Consider the following 19,502-nt stretch of genomic DNA (forward strand, 5'->3'; position numbering starts at 1 on the left):
TTGTTCAGTTGTTAGAGCACCCTGTTGGATACACCACGGTTGCGGGTTCATCCGGGGTCAGGGTACACACACAGTACAACAATCAACCAATGAATGTGTCAATAAGTGAGGGGGAAAAAACCCGATTACTCTGTCTCTTTGTCTTTGTCTCTGTCTTTCTCTTTCTCACTCTGTCTCTCCCCCTCTCCTCCTTCCCTCCCTCCATCTCTCTTTACCCTTTCTCCCTCTCTCTCTCTCTCTCTCAAATCAATCAATCAAATAAAAAACTTCAATAAAAATGGTTTAATGGTCCTAGTTACCAAAAGCACTCCAGTTCTGTTCTGTAAAAAAAAGTGTGAATATTCTTTTTCTCTTTCTTTTTCTTACTTTCTTTTCCTTCTATGTAGCTTCCCTTGTTCTTTGGAGATACATATTTAAAGCCTCTATTAATAGATTGTAAGAGATTTTTTTCATGGAACATTTCCGTGTTCTTTCCTGCTGCCATTACCATTTAGATGTATACACTTAAGCTTTCATTGAACAGCACTTCTGAAAGTTTCAACAATTTCTTCTCTTTTAAATTAAAAAGGATTTAGTCCAATACTAGGGACTTGAAGACCACATTCTGATTATTTGTTTTAGGGATGGGGAGACATACTTCCTAGTCATAATGTTTTGGGAAGTGCTTATATGTACTGTTATAAAAAAAAAAAGTTTTGTTCTACTTGAGGTGATAACTTGTCTCTTGTAATAATCCAATTTTATCAATTTCTTGATTGCTTTTGAAGAAAAACAGGCATGATTAATCTTTATCATTTCGGTAGACAAGTGGATGTCTGCCGTTTTATTTTTATAATTTAACTTTTTAAAGGGTGGTTTTCCTGTTGTTCTGAAGTAGAGAACACATCTGCTCATACTCCCCATATCCAATACTTTACTGTCAATATTGACAAAAGGATAAGTGATTCATTCTGGTCCTTAATGATGTGTGGAAGGTAGATTTAAAATATATTGCCATTTTCGTTTTAGTACGAAAGGAGAAAATAAATCCCTAGGAAAAAGCGTATTTGATTTTTTAATAAAGATTTTATTTATTTTTAGAGAGAGGAGAAGGGAAGGAGAAGGAGAGGGATAGAAACATCAATGTGTGGTTGCTTCTCATGTTTCCCCTCACTGGGGACCTGGCCTGCAACCCAGGCATGTGCCCCAGACTGGGAATTGAACCAGTGACCCTCTGATTCGCAGGCCCATGCTCAATCCACTGAGATATGCCAGCCAGGGCCATATTTGATTTTTAAGCTACTTTTTCCCCCCCTACTTTCTTGGTATGCTGAATACCCTGGCAAGTAAAACAAAAGCCAATTTGTCTATTTTTCCTCTTGTGTTTTTATTTTTACTTTGTATGTGTGATTGTTGTCATCAGTCCTTCACGAGATTATCCAACACAGATAGCTATAATTTCCTTTTACAACTCAAAAAAAAAAGGTTCTTCTATCAACATTGCCTTTCTGATGAAAATTGCAAAAAATTTCTAAAGGATCTGCTTAAACATTTGTTTATACCACAGAAGTGAGGATCGTTCCAAAAACCTAATAACACATTACAATCTGTCATCTTGGGTAGAGTTTATTCTTTTCTAGGATATATTTAGATTTCTGATTGACACGATGGAATAAAAGTGCAGCTGTAGCAAGCAGTGTGTTAAATGCCTCAACTTGGAGCATGATAAATTCAGTTTATGGGATAAGTCAAGAAGTTCCAGTGAAAACATTTCCTTTGTGTACTGAGTATGATTTATTAATTTTAAAAAATCATGTATTGACCTGTTATAGTCTTATAAATTTACCTTTTCCTCCCCTTGTAACATTGACATTGTTTAGTGGATAAGGTACCATTTTTGCCCAAAATTCTCCCCAGTTAGGGAATAGATTTTATATATTTATAATCTCATTAGTTTCATATTACTTAATCATTTTAAAGATTTTTTGGGGGGGTCTTGAGAGCTTAAAATTTTTTTAAAGAAATGTTGAAGCTCTGGCTGGTGTGGCTTAGTGGGTTGAGCGTCAACCTATGAACTGAAAGGTTGCCAGTTTGATTCCTAGTCAGGGCAAATGCCTGGGTTGCAGGCCAAGTCTCCAGTTACGGGCATACCAGAGGCAACCCATCCATGTATCTTTTGCCAATTGATTTTTCTCTCCCTCTGTTTCTCCTTGCCTTCCATTCTCTCTAAAAAAGTAGAATCTTTTAAAAAAAAGAAATGTTTAATGTGTGTACATTTTAGGTGTTTAAAGTGTGGTTTTACAGACTGACTCCGGAAAGCTACATAAATCATGGTAGATACAACATTTTTTATACTTTCTGTCAGCATTGATTATTTAGGAATGTAGGATATGTCCAAGTAGAATAATAATGTTCATTTAAAAATAGTATGGAGATTTTTTAAAAATTTTTATTTATTTATTTTTAGAGATGGGGGAAGGGAGGGACAAAGAGAGAGAGACACATGTGGATGTGAGAGAAACACAGATCAGTTGCCTCTCAGAGGCCCGCAGTCCAGGCATGTGCACTGACTAGGAATCAAACCCCAGACCTTTGGCCTTGCAGGATGATGCCCAGCCAACTGAGCCACACGGATCAGGGCTGAAGTTTGGAGATATAAGTAATAAGTTTAATGAGCTAGACTTTGCTTCAGGACATTTCACTTGTTCACTTGCTACTTTGCTTTATCCTGTCAGAGCAAATTAAGCATTTGAATCAGTTATGTAAAACTCAAGTTAAAGCTGACGTAATTTTATTGCTAGTAAATCTGTGAAATACTATAACTTTAAACTTAAATTTAAAATATTTTTCTAGATGTCTTGCTTATTTTGAGTTTTAAGAAAATAGACTTCATAATGATGATCACAGATAGACAAATAGCAGGAGTTCTAAAGTGTTCCTTTTACTCCATTACTGGTTTCAATGAACACATCTTCTTCAATGAATTTTAACATGTTCTGTTACATTATGGAAAGAATTGACATTGAGAGTGAAGAGCTCCCCGTTCTGGAACTGGAAAGTCTTTCACCTTAGGCACATCTGTTAAATGCTTCCCCATTTATGTATAAATAATACTTAATGGTTTCAGGTATAACTTGCAATTTACTGAGAGTCAGGGTTGAGAACCTTACAGGAAATATGTTACAATAATTAATAATTTTTTACAAAGATTTTATTTGTTTACGTTTAGAGAAAGGGGAAGGGAGGGAGGGAGGGAGAGAAACATCAGTGTGCAAGACATATCAGTTGCCCCCAGCTGGGAACCCTGCCCACAACCCAGGCATGTGCCCCAACCGGGAATTGAACCCGCAGTCGAACTGGCAACCCTTCAGTTCACAGGCCAGCGATCAGTCCACTGAGACACACCAACCACGGCATAAATAATAATTTTAAAAATTCATATAGTGTTTCTGATTAAAATACAAAGCTGAAAGTCTGTTATGTTTAACCTTAAAGTATGTTACTTTAACCTTGAAGTAAAGTGTTTTAAGTATATTATTTTCTTTCTGCACATTAAACTTCTTGCTACATTTTTTTCACATTTATGAGAATAGCAACTGAAAGTAGGGAAAGTTTGAAAAAGTCTTTGAGGATTTGCTTCTTCAGCAGTTGAGCTGCTCCAAGCCATCTATGTTGAGTGCCTTTTTAAAAATTCTAGTCCCTCTCATACTGGAACTTTTGTAAAATACAGTAAAAATGGATCACTAGAAAAATAAGAAAAAAGGTATAAATAAATGTTTATATTTTCTGTTGTTACATTCCATAGACATAAAATTACTGTCAAATTGCTATATAAAGGTTTTTTTCTCCTTTATTGAGATATAACTGACATGTAATAACATTGTGTAAGTTTAAGTTGTATAATGTAATGATTTGATATATGCATATATTGTGAAATGTACCACAGTAAGGCTAGTTACCACATCCATCACCTCATATAGTTACAGTTTTGCTGTGAAGTTTCTTAAATGCTTACTTTGATTTTCCATGCTTAACTTATCACAGAAAGCTACAAGCAATTCTGGCACAAGTTTACGGACTGCTCTTTGAGTAGCTTTGCTCTCGCCTAAACCAAAGTCTGTTTTTGGAAAGTGGATGTGAAGTAGTTTTGAAATCAGAGGATCTGAGTGATTGCAGAGTTATAATAATAATGAGAATGAGAATGATACTGTATTGCCTAAATAATCATCCATACTGATATTTTTTCCTGAGAGACACATGTAATTTGCACTGTATAATTTATCACATAATCAGTACTTTTTCAAGTTAGGATTTTACTATTTTTCTTAAAATTGATATATCTTTTGTTTTTCTTCTGCTACCCAACAATTACTTTTGGATACTACTATGTACTTGGCACTGTGCTAGGTACAGCTAAGGGTATAAAGATAAGTGATATTTGATTCTGGCTCTGCTGTAAGTCTCTCATTGTCCCTAATTTCCAGGAGTAGTGATACTATAGAGGACATGGTTCTTAAGGGTCTTCAGAAACCTTGCCAGGCTAATGAGCCAAAAAGTCACTTTGGCCTACATCCTTTTAATATATATATATATATTTTAAAGATTTTATTTATTTACTTTTGGAGCAAGGGAAACGGAGGGGGAAAGAGAGGGAGAGAAACATCAATGTGTGACAGATATATCCATCAGTTGCCTCTCCTATACCCCCAATGGGGGACCTGGTCTTCAACCCAGGCATGTGCCCTGACCAGGAATCTAACCAGCGACCTTTCGGTTCATGGTCCAATGCTCAATCCACTGAGCCACACCAGCCAGGGCCTTCTTAATGTATTTTGAGTGAACTACATCACAGCCCTCCCTTCCCAACATACAAACTAAAATAGAGAAATTACAGAACGTTATTTTATATATTTTTTAATGAAAAATGCATTATGTTTTTAAGTATAAAGTTCATAAATTGAACAAATTCTTGTTATTACAAAACTTTTCAAGATTACATCATTTTTGTACAATAAGCCTGCATTACAATTATAATTACTGGTGGAAGTTGTTTTTTTTTCCCTTAAGTGGGTATTTTGTTAACATCTCTCTTTCAAATTGAAAAGTAATTTTTTCCCCTAATATACCATGCATTTTTGTAGGCATAGTTTTAAGATAAATGGCAGTGGGTAGTAGCCAGACCTCTGAGGAACAAGTAATGTGTGTGTTTTATCCACAAATTTTTTAAAAATTATTTTTCTTTTTTGGCTTTTACTCCAGGGTCCTTAGAGCCAGGGCCATTAACAATTCATAAAGTCCCTTTGTACATATTAGGAAAAAGGCACTCCTTCCTTAAAAACCTTTACTACCGTCTGGTAGAAAAAGCACATTTTAACATACAAATTATAACATTATATTGTAAACATACAAATCTATGATGTTTACAGTATGAATGGCCTTCTTTAGATATGGTACTGTTGTGCATTGAATAATCTGCATAAAAATCAACAGTGACCCTTCTTAAAAGAGCCATTTCCTTTATCCTTTAAGATTCTCCTTTGTGTAAAATGGGAATGATTACTATTACATGGTAAGAAATGATGTAATGTATCTCCCTGTTTAGAAGTTACTATATCCAGCTAATTAATATGTTAGCCAAAGTGTATTTAAAATTTGGATTAAAGTGAATTCAGTTTTTTAATTTAAATTTATGGCTGCTCCTGTAAAACCATTTTATTAAGAATACAGTACTTGTATATAGCAGGTCATTGAATAATATTAAATATTAACCTTGGATTTACGTGTATATTTTTTTGAAAGCAGTGCTCTTAACCTTAGATGTTTTTAAAGGTGAGTTTTTAATTTTTATTAAAAAACAGCCTCTATGGTTAAAGGTAGTTTGGAATGAATTTTTAAAAATATTTAGTCTAGTAATTCATAACATTTCAAAGAGGTGTCTCTCTGTTGTGTTCATTTGTTAATTTTGTAAATTTAATATTTTATATTATAAATATACTTGTTCAACATGAACTTAGGTGTATAATGCATAACTATGTATTTACTTAGGTCCTATATCCTTATTAGGATACTCTTTCAAATGTAAGAGGAAAATAAATATGAATAATACATGGTCTAAGTCAGTTAAAGTTACTCCTATGTACTAGACATTGTATTAAATGCCTTTAATCGATTGCTTTTTGGTTCCTATAACCCTAGAACTAATACAAATATAATAATGAATATTTTATTTTGTTCTTGGGCCACTCTCTGTTATAAGCTCTTTATTTATATTAATTTATTCTTCACAGCAACCTGATCTGTTGAGATACAGATAATGTTATTCTTATTTTAGAGGCCAAGGTGAAGAAACTTTTGTAGGGTCACACAGCTAATATGAGGTGAAGTTGGGGGTCAGTCCCTGACAGCCTTCGGGCCTGTGTGCTTAAGCACTATATTGTTTCTGGTTGTAGGAAGATATTATGGAACAAATGCTATTCTCATTTTAGAGATGGAAAACTAAAGCTTAAAGATGTTAAGCAACATAACCAAGGTCCTACAATACAAATGCAGTGACAACCAAGTTTGAAATTCTACATCTATCTGATTTCAAAAAGGGGAAATTACTTCTATCTAGGAGGATCAAGCAAGCTTAATTAGTAGATGGAGTTTGATCGGGGCCTTGAATGCATTACTGTCACCACAAATGTGGGAACTGGTGCCTGCTGGAAAACACTGAGCAAGCAGATTTAGTAGAAGTATGCAGGGTTTTAATAATGGCAGACATAAAGCTGGAAAGGTTGGTGGGCTACATCCTGGGGGATCTTGGTACAGGGCTAAGGAAGTAAGATTTTCTGTAGAATATGGCAGGAAATCCTAAACCATTCACTGGCTTCTTTTAGTATAGTCTCCAGTCAGTATTTTTGAAAATACACTATAATGCTTGTGCCTTTAAAAAAGAAAAAAGAAAAAACATTTGCATCTAGCATTAACACTTAAAAAATAATCAGTCTGTTAATTCAAGTAAAAAATGCAGGCTTCCTGACCTTCACTTAATTTCCCACTATACCCCGAGCTCCTTCAGGCCAAGAATTATACAGTGGTTAATTTGATATACAGAAATCAGAATAATGCGTTACTGAAGTTTTCTGGGTGGCAAGGTGGGGTCAGTAGGTTAACTGAATTAAAATTCAAATAATAGTACTCTTTGGCATCAGATTATTTCTAAAGAAGATTAAACTAGTTCAACATTTGAAGTAAAGTTGAAATCATTCATAATGTCTTTTTTAAAAAAAGATTTTATTTATTTATTTTTAGAGAGAGGGAAGGGAGGGAGAAAGAGAGGGAGAGAAACGTCAATGTGCCAGATACACATTGGTAGGTTGCCTCTTGCCCACTCCCAACTGGGGACCTGGCCTGCAACCCTAGCCTGCGTGTACCCTGACTAGGAATCAAACCAGCAACCTTTCAGTTTACAGGCTGGCACTCAATCCACTGAGCCACACCAGCTAGGGCTATAATGTCTTAAAAACCACAGCTTACAGTGGGAATGTGGGTTTGTAAAGGTATATTTGGTATTCTCCCTGAAGAACAAATCCCTGAAGTTAGAATTTAGGGCTTCTTTACCGAGGGCCAGTCTGGTTCATCATAATTGTTAAAAGATAACAAGAACTGATGAACTAAATTAAGTTCACTTACTGTGTTTTTCACTATCTCTATTTCATCATTAGTTCAGAAAACAAAATATGCCTTTAGGGTCTTAGTCAACATACAGGATTATACAATATAATTTTAAATACCATGAGCCAAAAGGAAATTTTATGCCTTGTTTTTCTCAATTATAGAAAGCATTTTATTAAAGAGTGAATTTTCTTGTAAAACTTTTTTTCAAAATGTGAAAAAAAATTTTTTATTAACATGTCTTCTATCCTTATAATTTTCCTTTATCCCAGTTTTTCTGCCACAACACTTGAAATGTTTTAATAGTGTTTCCTGTTAAGCTTTATTTTTCAAGAGAAACTTGTTGGCTGAATATAAGTGCTGAATTTCCTAAGTTATTTCCACCAGTATTTCTTAACTTGGCAGTTTGAGTGTCTTTGCTAAAAATAGTTTCTTTTGGTATATTGGACAAAAGAACTTATCTATTCTTTCATCCTATCCTGAAATTTAGAGCATGTGTTACCAAAACCTACTTTTTCTAAGCCAAAAGGCACAATTTGCATATATTAATAAATATATTCCAAATATTTGCTTTATTTCTATTCTTTGAGGAAGTGATTGACTTAATGATATTTGATTTACTATGAGTGGCATAGGAAAAGCGTTTTCTTACTAAAGTTACATGTTCTTAAATTGGACTTTTTTTTCTCACAAGAAGTGCTTTGGTTTTTTAAAAATTAGTCAGAAAGAAAGGGAAAAATGAAGGAGACTTGTGCCTTAAAATGTTTCTTAAGTTTTAACTAATTTCCAATCTCATATTAAGAAAGTTAATAAAATATTTTGTCATTGCCATCCTGATAATTGCTATGCAACTAAAAAATAGGTAAAATTATTAGAAAACAACAATCTCCTCAAAAAAAATCCATAAAAACTTAAAGTGCCATATGTAGAGGATAAGTTATATTCTATCATTCTTTCATGTTTTCATATTTTCATTTCCCTAGCCCTAGAAAGTTTGGGCTTTGGCTCTTATATTAGTGAAGTAAAAGAAGTTTTACAAGAATGCAAGACTGTAGCGTTAAAAAGAAGAAAGGCCAGTTCTCGTTTGGAAAACCTTGGCATTCCTGAAGAAGAGTTATTGAGGCAGCAACAGGAATTATTTGCAAAAGTAAGTGATGCATTTTAAATTATTTTCATCTGAATCTTAACCCTGTTTGCTAATAGAAATAAGACTGGTTTCTTAAATAATTTCCTAAATCAACATACCCCAGAGGATTTTTTTTCCTGTGGTTGATTATTTGATCACAGAGTCTGGTGTTTAGGGATGGTCAGTTTGACTCTATTAGGCCAGTTATTTACTTCACGTAAAAGTAGTAAATATTTGTAGCAACCTATTTTCTAAGGAAATTGACTCTAAATAACTACTGAGATTTTACTTTGATTTTTTTTTTTCCCCAGACAGAATGATTACTTACTAAACCTAAATAATCTTAAGATTTAAAATGATGGGTTGGTATAGTATAGGAAATGGAGAAGCCTAAGAACTCATATGTACGACACAGGAACTGAAGTAGGGGAATGCTGGTAGGAGGTGGGGTGCAGGGCAGAGGGGAATAAGAGGGAAAAAATGGGACAACTGTAATAGGATAATCAATAAAAATATACTTTAAAAAAGAAAATGATGGGTTGGTGAGAAAGTACTCGGTCAAAATTTATGATGAGTGGCATATAAGGAAATTATATAAAGTAGATTACCATCTACTTTACAACTACCATGTACTTAAATTAGGTCGTTAATACACCTTTAAAACACTAATCTTAAAATATTTTTGAAGGGCCAGTGGAGCGGAGAAAAGGAGAAAACTTCTTCTTGCTTTATATAGTTTTGTCAAGGATTAGTACCCAAGTACTGATATTCCCCCTATTTAAAAAACAAACAAACAAACAAAACAGGAAGAAAGTGAGGCTGGTTTTTTTTCCCTACTAAGATCTAGCCTCTCATTTGAAATTGAAAGACAGTTTTAGGTTGAATAGAAATAAGATTTCCTACCTATTACTGTAAATTACTATTAGAACTGGGAAGTGTCATTTTAGGTAATCTATTCCAGATTAGCACCGTAATAAGAAAATAAAAGATTACTAACATTTATTGAGTTCTAACCATGTGTTAATTATCAAGTAATTTAACTATTACTTTATTTAATCCTCACAACAAGCTATGAGATAACCTATGAATATACATGGTAAGTCTGTAAGTCTTTGGGGCACTTGTGAACACATGCAAACAGTGTTATAACCCATATGAATATAAAGTAACAAAGGAGCAATGATTTTTTTTTAAAACCCTTAATGAGTATCATTTATTGATTCTTTACTATTGCAGATCACTTGGAGGGTACCAAATTAAATATTTGATGAAAAGAAAAAGATGCTGTTACATATTTAACATATTTGTAGAGTTTTTTTTTTTTAATCCTCACCCATGGATATGTTTGTTTATTTATTTTGTTTTTTCAGAGAGAGAGGAAGGTAGCGGGAAGAGGGGGATGGGGGGAGGAAAGAGACAGACAGACAGACATCAATTGGTTGCCTCCTGTATGCGCCCCGACTGGGATTGAACCTGCAACCTTTTGGTGTACTCAGGACAACACTCCAACTGAGCCATCTGGTCAGGGCACTTTCTAGAGTTTTTATGTATAATATAAATTTTATTATATCCATTTATACATTAAGAAACAGATTCAGAGATGAAGAAACTTACATGAGATTATTCATTCATTTGTTCTACAGATATTTACTAAAGTCCTCTCCACTTACCAGACATAGAGCTAAGTGCAAGGCTTACAGCATCATACAAAAGACACATAGTTTCTGCCATTACGGAGCTTAGTTTACTAGGAAGGATTGAGTTAAACAAATAAAATGGGGAAGTTTATACAGTTAGAAAGTGTTAGAGTCTTGATTCAAACTCATATTTTCTGCCTCCAAAACCTGTGCTCTTTCTATAATACCGTGCTAATACTCTAGCCACCATTTTATCTACTTAAATTTATTTTGGAATTCTTAAGTGGATCATGCTTTATCCTTTCCAGGGCAAAAAGATGAATGAAAGAAATAATTGACTGCCTGAAAAATGTATCTTTACTCTTTCTCCTTGTCATCTGCTTTTTATTTCCCCCTCCTTGTGACCCTTTTTTCTTGTCCTGATCTATGTGTGAAGATTCTTTGGTCTAGTGAAGAAAATTAACAGAAGTAGAATTTTAGCAGCTGCCTAGTACTTCTTCCCTAGAGCACAGTACTTAAGTCCTAAATTTGAAAGGAACTAACAAGTAAATACAGCATCTTTTCATCACTTTTATTTCATGTCTTCTTTTAGACTTTATTTTAAATATGTAATAGTAGCCTTATTTCAGGCTGTCTTTCACTACTAGCAGCAATTATTTGGAAAGGGGGAAACATTAAAAATCAAGATAGAAGTTAACTATAAATTATAAATGAGACATTTTAGTATGTGGAAGTGAGAATCTTAAAAGAATAAAAACTTCCAAGAGAAGAAATGAATTAGGAAATATATGCCTACTTATCTCTTATACTCCAGTTTCACAAAGAAAATACTTGGGATGGACTGGGTAAGAGGCAGGAGGGGAAAAGAAAATTGGAATTAATACTATTGAAAACTTTAATTTGTGGAAATGAATACAAATAAAATATCAATCAACAATGATATTGACGGCATAGGAATGCTTTCATGTTTGGAGAGAAAAGTATGGAAGATGATAGGGGTCCATGGTACCTAAAAGTTAGTTAAATTTTAAATATAACCAGTACATGCCTTTGCAGATCATTGAATAAACTGCGAGATTATGCACCTTTTCAATAAAACCTATGGAGAGACTTGATGTTATTTGAGTTTTTTCTGTGCTACAAAATTATATGTATTTATAATCAGTTAGGCCACAGAATAGGTATTCTTAAGTTGATAAATTCATATATTTATTTTGCCCTACAATTTTCTTATGAACTCTTAAAATGTTTTTTGTGAAGCACTCTTAGTCTATTTTGAACTCTGGGCATTCCTGTCATAAAAGTAATATCCCTGTGTGTTAGAATAACTATTTTCCATATTTCTTCATAAAAATGGGAAAAGTAGTTATTGGAGACAATGCCTGGTTTGTAATTTCCTAAATAAAAGAAGTTTTTGCGGGGGAGGTATAATATAGGTACACTACCAACAGTAATATGAGGCTGACTACTCTCATGAGGAAGATATAAACAGAACCCAAGTACAGAGACGTCATATTCAATTTTGGGGTATGGGTGTGTGCCAGTTACTAAGCAATTGTCTCAGCCTGAAACCCACCTTTCTATAATGCTGCTCTTTGTGACAGGGCCCAGTACTCCCCAAACCGCATTTCCTCCTTTCTGGCTGACTGCTGTTAGACTCTAATGCCAGTAGGGGGCTGTGGAGGGAGATTGCCAGGCTGGAGGAGGAAGTCAGCACCTGGACTTCTTTTACTTCCTGTTCATTTTGAGTTCCTTTGAGCAAGCTAGCAATCCTGGCTATATCAGTCTTTTCCTGCAGCAGGACTTGAGTCTAGTTTGCAGTTTCTCTAATACTTACAGAACCAGCCTGAACATTCATCTCCTTCTTCAAGGATGACTCTCAAACTTTGGGGCTCTCCTCCAAGCTCAAAGATTCTAGTACCAGTCAATCTGTGCCCCTTTTTCAGAGGTCTGAATTTTAGTTCCATGGGTTGCTCCTCTAAGCTCCTGAGTTTTAAAAATTCCAGGCTTGTCCCTTGTTCCCTCTGTTTGAGGGTTGGTGGCTGCTCTCTGTGGTTGCCACCAGCATGATACATTAGTGTTTTTTTCTTACTGTTTTACTTAGCTAGTTAACAACTTTATACTTGGTTAACAAATACTACATTTTTTCTGTTTTCCTACCTAGTGTTACTTCTACCTCCTGATTAGACTACCTGGATGTTACTGGGAGGAATCAGGAAAAAGCTTAATGGGAAAATAATATTTTGGTTTAATCTGAAGAAAGAGTGGGATTTTAGTAAGTAAAAATCAGGAAATTTCAAAGAGAATGAATATCAGCATGAGTAAAGGTAGCAGAAATGTGAGGGATGGTATGTTTGGGAAACATTTTATGTTCTAGATTTTTTTTTTTAGTACAAGGTACATACTACAAAAAAAGATTAGAGCAGTAGATTTAGAGTAGGGAGTAATTTGGAGTACCTTGAACTACAGGCTGAGAAATTTAGACTTAAATGGTAACAATTAAATGATTTTTAAAAGTATAATAATGATCTGATTAGAATTCTCCTCTAAGAATCTTTGGATAATAAATTCATGACAGATTATTAAGAAAATTTAGGCGTGTGGCGCTTACGCTGTGCATCATGGTTTTTTCATGAACCATTCACTCAGAAAATACTGGTACTGGGGTCCTATGTATTGGGAATCTAATAATGAATATGAAAACAGCTTCTGTTCTCAAGTCTAGTGGAGAAAAAAGATAATATAATTAGATAATTAGAGAACAAACTATGGAAATGCATAGAGAATTATGGCATATGCGAAATAGAACAAGAAAGCCTGACTGATTTGCGTATTGATGACTAGGAAATGGTCATTCATAAAGGAGGGTATGAGCCCTGCTTAAGGAACAATTGTGAGAGAGGTCAGAGAGGGAGAGAAAGCATTGTTTTGTTAGCATTTAATGGGAAGTTATATGATCTTTTCAAGAATATTTATTTTTTCCCTTCAGTGAGTTTTTCTGCTAATGGATGAAAATAAATTGGGAAAGAGTCTCAGCTGTTGTAGCAGTGCATGTAAATTGAGAAGGAGTATTATTATCTGTTGCCACAGTGCATGTGCCACATATGTATGCATCTTGGTTTCTAAAATCCTCTGGTTTTTATAGAGCAAGGGTGTCAAACGTATTTTCACCGGAGGCCACATCAGCCTTGCCGTTGCCTTCAAAGGGCTGAAATAATTTTAGGACTGTATAAATGTAACTACTCCTTAACTGTTACGGAGTTGAAATTACATTCGGCCCTTTGAAGGCAACCTTGAGGCTGATGTGGCCCCCGGTGAAAATGAGTTTGACACCTCTGTTTAGAGGATAGATATATCAAATGAATGGATTTTAACTATCCCATTTAAATTCAGTACTTGGTAAGTGTCTTTTCACTAATGTGTATATGGGAATGTGTGTGTGAGGTGTACACATATGTGTATTTAGAAAGGAAGGACAGGGACAGAAAAAGAGAGATGTATATTTACAGAGATGTATATATCACTAGCTATGATAGAAACTCCAAAGAGATATCAAGATAGCTATTACATTTATATATTGTATTTTTCCCTAAGAGTTAGGGGTACTGTACTAGAGAGCTTCAGAACTACCAAAACAGTTGTGGATTAAAAAATGTTTACATCAAAATCATAAGTTGAGAGGACAGAAGAATCAAGTGAAACAAAAGGAGGAGAGAAAAACAGGTAAAGGAACCAAAGAGAGAATATTGTGATTTTTCTGTCAACTTTTTCAGCTTCTTCAGTTGAACTAAAGGTCATAAATTATATGACATTAAAGGGGGACTATCTATAAGAGAATGAGTCTCATAGAGTTCTTGGTCTGCAAATGTACAACATTATACAGCATAGGGCAAAAGTAGCTTTACAGTTCATACGGAAAATAACATAATAATTAATAAATAATACAATAATAAACTTAGTTTTGTGTACTCACAACTGTAAACCTTTTGGGCTGCCGTGTATCGCAGTTGGGAAATATTCAGATTTGATGACTCAGTCTGCAATTGACTTAATCTACATTTAACCAAAGTGTGTATGTTCTGGGCTTTTAAAAAATTATTTGTTTATATGTTTTTGGTGTTTAGGCCAGACAGCAACAAGCAGAACTGGCCCAGCAAGAATGGCTTCAAATGCAGCTAGCTGCCCAACAAGCACAGCTTGCTGCTGCCTCAGCGAGTGCATCTAACCAGGCAGGATCTTCTCAGGATGAAGAAGATGATGATGATATCTGAAATTCACCAGCTGAGGTTCTGTTTCCTCTATGTTTTTCCCTGCACAAGAAAACAGTGAAAGAAATGCTTATCTATAATTCTGTATGCATCTTGGTGGACTTGCCACTGGTATTCTAGGGATGTCTGCTGTTAACTTTCATTTATTGTGTGCTGTTCATGTAAGAACTGTCTCTTTGAGCTGTTGAAAATTTAGGCTCAGTATAATATCAATTTTGAATTTTTAATGGTGTTTATGAGATTTTAGATAGCAGCGAGTCCTTTATTGATCAGTAAACAGTGTTAAAGGAAACTTCAAGTTTATAAAAATATAGTGAAATTTATATAGAAATTCTAAATCTGCATTTTTCATTTCCTCTGCCCTTTTAACTAAACTAAAAATTGGGAATTTTAAATTATTGGGTTGGGGGTGCTGTGCAGTGCAGTAGACATTAGATCAGATTGGTGAAAAAAAAAGACTTCAGTTCTGTAATAGCTGATTTTTTTGTCTTTTAAAATGAGTATATCTATAGGCCATATACACACACACGTATTTTACGTGTGTGTGCGTGTGTATATATGTATATATATATGTATATATATACAGCAACACATACACACTCAGATAGATATACTTGTTTGAAAGAATTTCAAAACAAAACATCAGAAACTAGGAAGGGGGGTCTGTTCTATACTAGTTGTATAAATTTGGTGGGTTATATTTTCAATTTTGTTTTTGTTTTATGTAGAGATAAAAACTACTGTTTTATTATGGCTTAATTCATCTTGAGCTACACTATCACATTTCAAAGACTGTCCAGTTTTGAGGACTGTCATGATTCTTACTATTTCACTCCAATAATTGTCAATAGTATTACTTGCTTAGTCTATTCATGTTTATTGGAACTCGTGAAACAGTTGCCTAGGTTCCATCAGTTTAACTGAGGTTAATGAATATTCAAACCTTTGCTTGGGGAAAGAAATGGAAGTTAATGAGCATGCTTGCTATAAAAGAGGGATTTTTTTGTAATTTAACTTATAGTTTACTTACTGTTTGTTTTTAGCATTACTCTTACATTTTCTTGATTAGATGTCCTACAGTGTCCAATGCTTCCTTTGAAATGACATCATTGTCTCCATCATAAAGCGATAGCTTTAAAAAATAATTTGTTTTGTTTTCAAAAGCATGTAATAACGAATCAGTCCTATATGAAACATAAAAAGTAGTTTCAACCTGCTCATTAAAAGGGAGGAAGCTTTAATTTGGTTCTATTAAAGTATGGTAGTGATTTTTATAGGAATCCAATGTGTTGAAGAAATGACATCTTGTTTGTATTTTGGAAACAGAATGGAAAAGCCACTTAAGATAGTATGATGTAATCTGAATTTCTTTGTCAGTTGCCAAATCATTTAAATTTCTATATTCACCAAGCCCAAGGATAGTTTGTGGCTGCCAGGATTCCAATTTTAATTGGAGAGCTAAGTAAGTAAAGTTTACAAGTATTAGATTTCTTAACAATCATATTTTGCAGTTTTAGAAAAAGTGAAATATCGTTATACATTTATTAAATACAATTTCCCCATGCCAGAAAAAGGTTAATTTTGCTGCATGTTTTTAAGTTGAAGTTAATATTCTCTCTATGAAGTGTTTTGGACAAGGTAGAAAGGATCTTTTTTTTTTTTTAAAGTTTAAGTACCAAAGGTAGTCTAGTCTGAGAAACAATAAGTTAATGAGTGTTGGCTTTTCTAATTTGTACTGTAACATCCTTATACTTGCTATTTTAAGTATATCTGTTTCTTAAGTAAACAACCTAGATATTTTTCCATACCTTTTTTTTCTGATGCAGAGTTCAGGTTAATTAATATTTTACTGCATCTGATAATGTATTATATGTTTGAAGCCTAGTGACTTTGCATTGGACATTCTTGTGATTTCATATGCTGTATTCTTCAAGCAATAAAATTCTGATGTGTTTTATAAATTGTTTTTATATTTAATGATCTATATAGATTAATGGCAGGTTTCTGTTACTAACATTTTTGCTAGTTTCAGGAATCTTAGGCCCAAAAGACATTTTGATCATTTGGTATGTAGTACTTGACTTTCTCCTTTGTTTACTGTTATTTTAGAAAATGGGGTTTTACTTGTATTTTGGTAATTTATAGTCCTAGAGTACAGGTATAACAAAGCTCATAAAGCAGTGTTTTATTGTTAGCTCATTTTTTTTTAGCATTTAAAAGTCACTAATCTGTCTGTTGATATTTTTTTAATCATTTAGAGAGTGAAACAGATCATTAGCATTTTTGAGAAATAAAGTTACTGTTCAGTGAGTGTTTTTCCCACCTCCTTGAATATTTATCTGTCTTTTTTAGCCGACTGTCAGATTGGTAAGTGTTGAAAAGGCACCAACTTTAAAACTGCATGTACCATACACATAGAAGAATACACATATAAGGGATTTCACAAAGTTAGCATCCTCACATTGTCAGCCCTCAGACCAACACACAGAACATTATGAGCCTCCCAGAAGCCTTCCTCTTGTTCCTGTCTTAACATTGTCTTCTTCTTCCTCCCCAGAAGTGACTATATTCCGACTAATAAAACCATGGACTAGATTTGTCTATCTTTTAATTTCTGTAGGTGCAGTCATACATAATATACTACTTTTTTGCCTATTATGTTTGTGAATGTACTAATTTTCTGATGCCACTGTAACAGATTACCACAAACTTAATGACTTAAAACAACACTGACTTATTTTCTTGCAGTCCTGGAGATCGAAAGTCCAAGTCAGTTTCATTAGGCCAAAGTCAACATATAAACACAGTTGGTTCCTGAATTTGGAGGTTGTGAGTGGAAAATCTGTTTTCTTGCCTTTTTTCAGCTTTCAGTGACTGTGTGTCTTCTTGGCTTGTGGCCCCTTCTTCCACGTTCAAAGCCTCTGCTTTTGTCACCACATCCTCTTCTCTTCTTCTACAGTCAAATCTTCCTCTGACTCTGATTTAGGGCCCACCTCTCTAATCCAGGATAATCTCCCCATTTCAAGATCCTTAATTTAAATCCCATCTGCAAAGTCTTCTTTTCCGTGTAAGGTAACATCCACAGGTGCCAGGGATTAGGTTGTGGGTTTTTTCAGAGGGCATTATTCAGCTTCCAGAGTGAGATTCATTTATATTGTTGCATGTATTTACAGCTCATTCATTCTAATTGCTGAATAGTTTTCTATTAATTTACCTGGTTTTTTATGTCCAAAATTTATTCATTTTACCATTGATGGGTACTTGAAAAATGTCTGGTTCTGAGCTATTATGAATAATGCTATGAATAACATTCTTATATGAGTCTTTTGGTGAGTGTGTATATGCATTTCTGTTGATACATACCTGGGAGTGGAATTACTGGGTTATGGGATATGCATGTATTCAGTTTTAGTATTTACTTGTTAGTTTTCCAAAATGTTTGTAAGAAGGCACCATTTTGATGTGTACCATAATAATGAATTTCTAATCGTCTAGTGGCCTTAAGACTATTAATGGATTTCTCAAAATACCTAAATTATACCAAATGTGTTATATTTGCTACAGCAGGTTTGTTCTTATTTAATATCATACAAGAGAAAAATAAAAGCAAAAGTATTTGTTCTTGTTACTGATACAGTAGTATTATGTACTTACTAGTTATTGCTCCTCAGAAGAAATGCAAGTTTTAGATAATCATAAATACTATGTTGAGTGAAAGACTGAATTGAACCTCTTTTGGAATGAAACAGTGGAAAAAGACAAAAAGAAACAGTGATTTGGAGAGAATAGGCCCAGGATTAAGATGTATTTTCCGCAAAGTCAAATCTTAAAAGTGACTCTCGACTTTACATCTGCCAATCCCTTCACCCCATAACACCCCAGTCCCATTCTTAAATGTCTCACTGCTTTTCTTTCATCAGAGTTCCTAGCCACACCCACTTGAAGATGGATCAGGTATACTGTGTCATTACTATGTACATCTTTTAACAAGCATGCTATTTTTTAAAAATTGTTTTTATTGTGGTTTAATATAAAATTTATCATTTTACCATTTTCAAGTGTTCTGTTCAATGGCATTGGCTACATTGATTTTGTGCAGCATCACCAGTTTCTCCGGAACTTTTTCCACCACCCCAAGCAGAAACACTGTACCCATTAAACAACTCTCAATTCTTCTCTCTTTAACCCCAGCTCCTGGTAACCACTATTCTACTGTCTGTTTCTATGAATTACACTATTCTAGGTAACTCATATAAATGGAATCATGCAGTATGTGTCCTTTTGTGTCTGGCTTCTTGAAAAAAGTGCTTTCACAGTTCATCTATCAGAACTTCATTCCTTTTTAAGGCTGAATAATATTCTTTAGTATAAATATGTCACATTTTGTTTACCTGTTTATCTGTCAGTGAGTGAGTTGCTTCTACCTTTTGGCTATTGTGAATAATGCTGCTATAAACGTGGGTGTACAAATATGTGTTTGGTCCCTAACAAGCATGTCTTTTTGAGTGTACAGATTTATTCTTTTAATTATACTTTATTGGTTATGCTGTCACAGTTGTCCCAATTTTTCCCTCTTTGCCCTCTCAACTGAACACCCCCTACTCAGTCAGGCAATCCCCACACCATTGTTCATGTTCATGGGTCATGCATATAAGTTCTTTGGCTACTCCATATCCTATACTGTACTTTACATCCCAATGGCTATTCTGTAACTACCTATTTGTACTTCTTAATCTCCTCACCCATCACCCATTTTCCCCTATACCACCCTCCCATCTAGCGACCATCAAAAACGTTTTCTGTATCCATGATTCTGTTTCTGTTCTTCTTGTATAT

General features: G+C 34.3%; 1 protein-coding gene across 2 annotated transcripts in view; it reads left to right on the top strand.

Annotated features, from left to right (window-relative positions):
• Positions 1-19,502, top strand: part of DR1 (down-regulator of transcription 1) — a 112,154-nt gene that overhangs the window by 1,546 nt on the left and 91,106 nt on the right. Inside the window, exons 2-3 of one of the 2 annotated variants that reach the window (XM_053920070.2) lie at positions 8,619-8,782; positions 14,523-14,700. In XM_053920070.2, coding sequence (XP_053776045.1) covers positions 8,619-8,782; positions 14,523-14,669 — 311 coding nt within the window. In that variant the 3' untranslated portion in view covers positions 14,670-14,700. Of the gene's footprint in view, positions 1-8,618; positions 8,783-14,522; positions 16,628-19,502 lie in introns of those variants that run through there. The other variant, XM_024565483.3, reaches the window with a different exon arrangement.

This window comes from Desmodus rotundus, chromosome 3 (assembly GCF_022682495.2).
Source record: "Desmodus rotundus isolate HL8 chromosome 3, HLdesRot8A.1, whole genome shotgun sequence".
Classification (NCBI taxonomy): Eukaryota; Metazoa; Chordata; class Mammalia; order Chiroptera; family Phyllostomidae; genus Desmodus; species Desmodus rotundus.